The 6873-nt window shown below is 24.5% G+C and overlaps 3 protein-coding genes across 3 annotated transcripts; all 3 read left to right on the forward strand.

Annotated features, from left to right (window-relative positions):
* Positions 1-598: 598 nt before the first annotated feature.
* On the forward strand, positions 599-1360 carry ENU1_160240 (rodhanase family domain containing protein; the record flags this gene model as incomplete). The annotated part of the gene is made up of 1 exon (XM_008860817.1): positions 599-1360. The coding sequence occupies one exon, from the start codon at positions 599-601 to the stop codon at positions 1358-1360; it is 762 nt and encodes a 253-aa protein (XP_008859039.1).
* A 164-nt stretch (positions 1361-1524) lies between these two features.
* Positions 1525-2284, forward strand: ENU1_160250 (hypothetical protein; the record flags this gene model as incomplete). Its single annotated transcript, XM_008860818.1, has 2 exons — positions 1525-1616; positions 1720-2284. The coding sequence occupies 2 exons, from the start codon at positions 1525-1527 to the stop codon at positions 2282-2284; spliced, it is 657 nt and encodes a 218-aa protein (XP_008859040.1).
* Positions 2285-5362: 3078 nt separating this feature from the next.
* Positions 5363-6679, forward strand: ENU1_160260 (hypothetical protein; the record flags this gene model as incomplete). Its single annotated transcript, XM_008860819.1, has 1 exon — positions 5363-6679. The coding sequence occupies one exon, from the start codon at positions 5363-5365 to the stop codon at positions 6677-6679; it is 1317 nt and encodes a 438-aa protein (XP_008859041.1).
* Between the last annotated feature and the right edge of the window lie 194 nt (positions 6680-6873).

Raw genomic sequence — 6873 nt, forward strand, 5'->3', positions numbered from 1 at the left:
GTGGTGTCTCCTGTAATGCATCTTCATTATATTATTCTTTTTTTCTATTATTTTAAAATAAATGATAAAAAGGTTTTACTAAGATAATAAAATATGATAAATACTTCCACAACAATATCTTTTGTGACAATGAAATTAAAGTAATAATTTTATTTTCATAACACTTTTTGTTTATTTTAAAGTATGAAACATAGGATTATAAATAATTATACTTAAATCACAAATTAGAAGAGAATAAAGAAATAAATAAAGAATAGATAGATTGAAATTGAAAGCTATCCATTAGATTTTAAGATCTAATGATAGCGTGAGTATTGACAGAATTTTTGTTTGTAGTGTAATATTTTAACAAATCAAGAAGGGAAATTATAAATGAAGAAAAATATAACCAAACAACACTGACAGATAAATTTTTAAAAATTTAATTAAAAAACAATGTAACAAAAACACTTAATTCATCCAATAAAATAAAGGTTTTAAATTCCAAACCAATCATTATCAACTTCTTTACCTTTATTTGTATTATCAACACTGTTTTTAGAAGATGAATCACTTTTTTTTTAATTTAAAAAGGTAAGGAACTTTGTATTTTAATAGGATGATTAGAGGATTTGAAACAAGGACTTCTGAGCCTAGTCCTTTATTCAGGTCAGCTGAACTAACTTCTTCTGAACCTCAAACAACTCAAGTCACTCCACAAAAATCCGATAATTCCATTAATTGTTTTGGTTTTAATTATTCAAATCCTCAAAGAATATCACTTGTGAGAAGTCAGTCAGCTATTCTTACAGATGAAATAATAAGACCAATTACACCAGTGAGAAATTCACATCCAAGTAGTACTGGAAAAGTTCCAATAAAATCATTTTCAAGAATTGGATTCAAAACCCTTTCTCCTTATGATTTGAGTCAATTGATTAATTCATCCAAATTAGATGAATTATTTATTATTGATGTAAGATATCCATATGAATATAATGGAGGTCATGTAAGATACTCTTTGAATATATCTACTGAAACTGCATTATATAAAGAATTAAATAAATTATTTGAAATTAACTATTCAAAAAAAATTATTTTGATTGCTTATTGTGAATTCTCTAAAACTAGAGCTCCAAATCTTCTCAAAGAATTAAGACATACCATTAGAAATAAATTAATTGATATTTTTCTTGTTGAAGGTGGGTATGAAAGAATATTTGAAGAATTTCCATCTTTGTGTGAAGGTGGATATGTTCAAATGAATGACCCACAATATTTTGACGAGTTTATTTATTATTCAAAAATACATTCTCAGTATACTACTCGTCATTCTGCTGTTCGAAAACATTTCCTTCAAGGAAAAACCCTTTCTTTTTGATTGATGTCTTTGACTTTTTTTCAATTCAAAAACTGTTATTTGTTTGTTATGTTTTATATTACACAATAAAAAATTTTGTTATAGAAAATCAAATGATTGTCAAAAATTCCAAAAGAAAAATTAAATTGAAAGAACTGAAAAAAAATAAAAGTTTTTAAGCCACAATGACTGAACAGATAGAACAAATCTTGTTGGTTATTAATCAATGCATGATGTATAGAATTAAGCCAATGACATCACCAAATATGAAATATAAGTTTGTTTTTATGAATAAAAATTATTTAATATTTAAAAGAGAAATAGAATTTTCTCATTCTTATTTTTGAAATGAAAAGACAAAATGAGAACTTATATTTAAGGGCAGGTGAATGGACACCAGAAGACTTTTTATGGCAAGGAAAATGTGTTGTTGTTGCAAGAGGAGACCAATGTGTTGTTAAATTTGTAGATAGTAATACTGATGCTACATTTGCTCAATGCCCTGTTGGACCTGGAGCTGTTGAGCCAGTCATTGATTCATCAAGATATTTTGTTGTAAGAATTGTTGATGAAGCTCAAGGAAGAAAGGCATTTTTGGGTATGGGTTTCCAAGAACGTTCTGAGGCATTTGATTTCACTGTTGCTCTCCAAGATTTTGAAAGAAGATTAACTGAACGAAAAGAAAGAGCTAACAAGAAGGAAGAACCAATTGACATGTCTGCTTTTGAACTTAAACCAGGACAAACTATTACTTTGAATATTAAAAGTACTGCACCAACTGGAAAGAAACCTTCAAAAGGCACTTTATTACCACCACCATCATCTGGTAAACGAGCACAATTTTCAGCACCTCCTTCAGTACAAAAACCAGCTCAACCAGTAGCTAATGTTCAAACCCAACAGCAACCAAAGAAAGACAGTATCGACAGTTTGCTTTTCTTTTAATTTCAAGTAATTTTTATTAAGGTGCCTTTGTATTTATGTTTTTGTATAACTTATAATTATATATTATATAATACGATAAAACATATTCTTAGTTCTTTGAATCTTTTTTAGTCAGTTGCAGATTCATCATCATTGCTAAGAAAATTACAAATTTTATATATTTATATTTTCATTTTCCTATTCAGATAAAGAATTTGCTGGATTAATAAAACACTTTATATTAAATTTTGATTATTTCACTTTAACTAATATATAAATCTTCATTTAATTTTAACACCACCTAATTACTTATAAGGTTTTAAATTAATTAACTATATCTCAAGTGAGACATTGGGTTTTAAAAATAAAGAGGTTATTATCTTTTTTTCAGCTATCCATTCAGAGAAAATAATTAGAATTTCTCTCCTATAATAAACAGTTTAAATACTTTTAATAACATTGATTAAAATTTGAATTCAGTAAAACAATGGAGCTAAGTCATGTTACATACCAATAGTTTTAAGTAAAATGATAAGTTGTTAGTCTATTTTTTCTTATATATTTTCAACAATAATAACTTTCAACTAAGAAATTACTATCATAAAGCAGGTTTAAAAAGAAGGTATTTTGTTTTTGAAAAAAAAATTGGTGAACAGGTTATTAAGTTAGTGAATAGACAACACACTAGTAAAGCAATTCAATATCTATTTTTCTTTATTTAGAAAGTTTTTGTAATTCACTTACTCTTAAGCAAAAAGAATAAATAAAAGATGGACTTTTTTATTAATATGTTGCTAAATTGATACTTTAAAGTAGTATTACGTCTTAACTGAAAGCAAGTTGTTTTTAAGAAAACTAAACATCATGAAAGTAAAGTTTTATGACGTTGTTAAGACACAGGTTGATCTAAAAATAAGTCAAAGAAAACAATGAAATAATAATCAACAACTCATGTTGTATTTATAAGGTTTATCAAAACTAAAGCACACTTCAAGTTAGAATTGATTTACATAATTCTTTTTTTCCACCGAAAGTACTAATATGACTGATATGAGAATAATTGGTATTATGGTTCATAGCAAATACATGAATTACTAACTTTTTAAGTACCTTCTTGTTTTGTTGTATAACCCATCATTAGAAATACGAATAAAGATATTCAAAAGAAAATACTTTTGTTTAATTATTTTAAGTCATTTAAAAATTTTTTCATTCAGACAAACATAAAACCATATAATGAATTTATATTCTCATTACCCATTTTAAAATCTTCAATTGATTACAGAAAATAGTCATAGAAATATTTTACATACACTTTTAAAATAAAGAATAGAACAAATAAAGACAAATAAAGAGAATGTTATTGTAATATCAAATTAAAGTATCATTTATTAATTTTCTTATTGTTTAAATGGATATTTCAATAGCACACAAGAAATCTAACAAATAATTTCATAGACAAATAAATGTATTTATCAATATCATTTTATATTTACATTGTTTTAATGATTTACATCTTTTGTACTAATTTTTTGGATTCATATTTATTAAGTGTTATTCTCTGTTTTAATTGTATTTATAATCTCTTTTTTACCTCATATTGTTGTAATATTTTTATTAATTCATCAAAATAAATACTTTTTTAAATAACAGTTCATTTTTTGTTTAACTTGTTTCAGGTAGTTTTTTATTCAAAGTATTATTAATAATTTGTCTCGATGAACATAAATAATGTGCTTTTCATAGTTTTAAATTCAATGTATTCATTTACTTCATATAATAAATATTTTTTATTACCAAATTCTATAACTCAAATTCTTTAATTTTACTTATTATTATGGGAAATTATTTATTAACCACAGCCATCTATTTAGAATAACTTGCTAGTTAATTGAGTTAATTTTAGTATTAAAATAATTGAGTTATAAGTTTCCTTTTATTTTAATTAGTCAATTATTACAATATTACCATTTTTTATTGAAACTATTTCATCTATTTGAAAATAAAGAGAATGTTCAATGAAATATTAATTTATTCAATACAATAATATAAAATTAATAACAAACACAATAAATTTCTGTTAATAATTGGTTATAACTGATGTTTTTATGATAAAAAGAATTGCAGGACTTATTGCAGATATTAAATTTTAATAAAAAATAATTCAAATATGACATTCAAAATTAAAAATAAATATTAAAGTATTAAAAGAATGAGAATTTTATTTTTATTCTAAAACATACATATGTTTATGAAGTGGTTATGATAAATTTCTATAAAAATGATTATTATATTTATCATTTATTCAACATCTTTTTTAATAAAAAGAAATGGAGTTGTTATTTTGTTAATTACTTATACTTATTATTTTTTCATTCATAAATAAAATTTAAATTGATTATTGTTTACTCTCATTGTTATAAAGAAAAATAATGACACCAATAATTACATTTTATTTATTGTTTATCAAATATAAATTATGAATTTTGTCTATATTTAATAATACAGCAACATACAATGATTAATAAATATATGAAAATTTATTTGTTGGAATATCAATCATATTTATTCTTTGTTTAACAAGAGTTGTTTGTTTTAAGTTCTTTGCAATATTTAACAATTAATATTCTAATAAGTTAATAGGTTCTGTTTATTTTGTTTATTTGTTTTGAAAAAAAAAATAATTTTATCATATTTTTTACATAATGATAATTCAATATTGTTAGTATAGTCATATACTTTCTAGTTCATTTGTTAGTTTTTTCATTTAGACTGTTATTGTTATTCATTGTTTTATTTGTCATTCATTTAAACATATCTTTGATATTATTGATAATATCACCTGATGAATTGAATGTAAAGTTAAAAATTTATTAACACATTTCATTACTATTTGATTTATTTGATAATATCTTTAATTTATTTTTTACATCATTCAAATTTAATTATGGTAATTGTATTTGTTTATAATTTTATTGAACAACCTTAATACCAAATATCTTGTCAGTTTATGTCAATCATTATTTTTCAATTTATTTATTTTTATATTTTGTTTTTTATTTTTTGAAAAACTAAAAAAGAAAACATAAAAAACATATCATGTCAACTGAACAAGACTCTACAGACGTAGCATTTGATGAGATTGTATCTCCTCTTTCTGATGATATTCAAAAATATGTCAAGAAAGTGTACCAGGCATACTCTGAACTTGTTCAATTGAATCAAAAACCAGTTGTATTATTGATTGGTCAAACTGGTGTTGGAAAATCATCAATTATTAACACATTATTTAAAGAGGTAGTTGCATTAGAAGGAGAAACAACAGAAACAACAGAAGGATTTAATAGATATGCATCAGAAAAGATAAGTATTTATGATTCGAAAGGGTTTTCAGGAATAGAGACAAAGAAATTTATGGGGAGTTTAAAGAACTTTTTAACATTACAAAATGAGCGTAAACGAATTCACCTTGTATGGTTTGTAATCAACTCAGCTGTAGGAAGACTTCAGCCATTTGAAGAAGAAATTTGTAAAACATTATTAAATGATGTCCCAGTATGTTTTGTGTTAAACAAAGCCGATTTGTCAAGTCAAATGAATCGGACACAATTAAAGAAAAGTATTCTTGAAATGGGATTAAAGTCGTGTTTAGGGGTGTTTGAAACTGTTGCTGGGACAGTTAGAGGACAACCAGTAAAGATAGATAAATGTCCAAAATGTGGTGGAGATGAATTAGTATGTAAGATAAAGACTAAAACGATGATGTGTTGTAAATGTATGGAAGAATTTAGTGTTGACTCACAAGAGTCCCAGTTAATAGAAACAACTTTAAATCATATTCCACCAATGACAAAAAAATTCTTTATTTCAAGTCAAAAAGTTAATTTCAAAATTAAAGATGATGCAGCAAAGATGGAAGTTATTGGTATTGAAAATGAAATAAAAGATGCTACAGTAGAAGAGGCACTTGAAAAGATAATAAAACGAATGATTAATATTTCTATTGTTTTTGAATGTAAGAAGAGTGGTGATGAAAATGCTACCAAGAAGTTTTTTACATTATTATTTAATGGAAAAAGTAATTTAACTAAGAAAATTATGAAACTTATTAAAGGAGATGATGAAGATGAAAAAGCTAAAGCATTTGCTATAGCAGTTGAGTGGTATCGTGCATTACGGTCTATTTGTTGGTCAAGTATTCAATCACCAAGACCATCACTAACACCTGAACAAGCAATTGAAGTTGTCAAAGAGGCATTAGAAGTACTTGAAGATGGAGAGTTAGAGGATATGAGAATTAAGTTAGAAAGTTTTGGTTTAGAGGAAGTTCTTAAAGAGTGTCAAGAATGGGACATTGACGACAACCTAAAATCACTTCAACAACAAGATGACATTCCAAACAAAGATATAAAATAGAAGACATCTCATTAATTATTCGTTATTGTATTTGATGGTTATAACAAATAAAAAAAGAACAAAAAAAAGGTTAGGGATAACAAAGCAAAAGAAAGAATAATAAAAAAAAGAAAGATAATCATAATAATTAAAATATAATAAAATATTATTAAAAATATAACTAATAAACACAGTTACTTTAAATGCAATTAATT

Source organism: Entamoeba nuttalli (genome assembly GCF_000257125.1).
Source record: "Entamoeba nuttalli P19 unplaced genomic scaffold asmbl_6789, whole genome shotgun sequence".
Classification (NCBI taxonomy): domain Eukaryota; phylum Evosea; order Mastigamoebida; family Endamoebidae; genus Entamoeba; species Entamoeba nuttalli.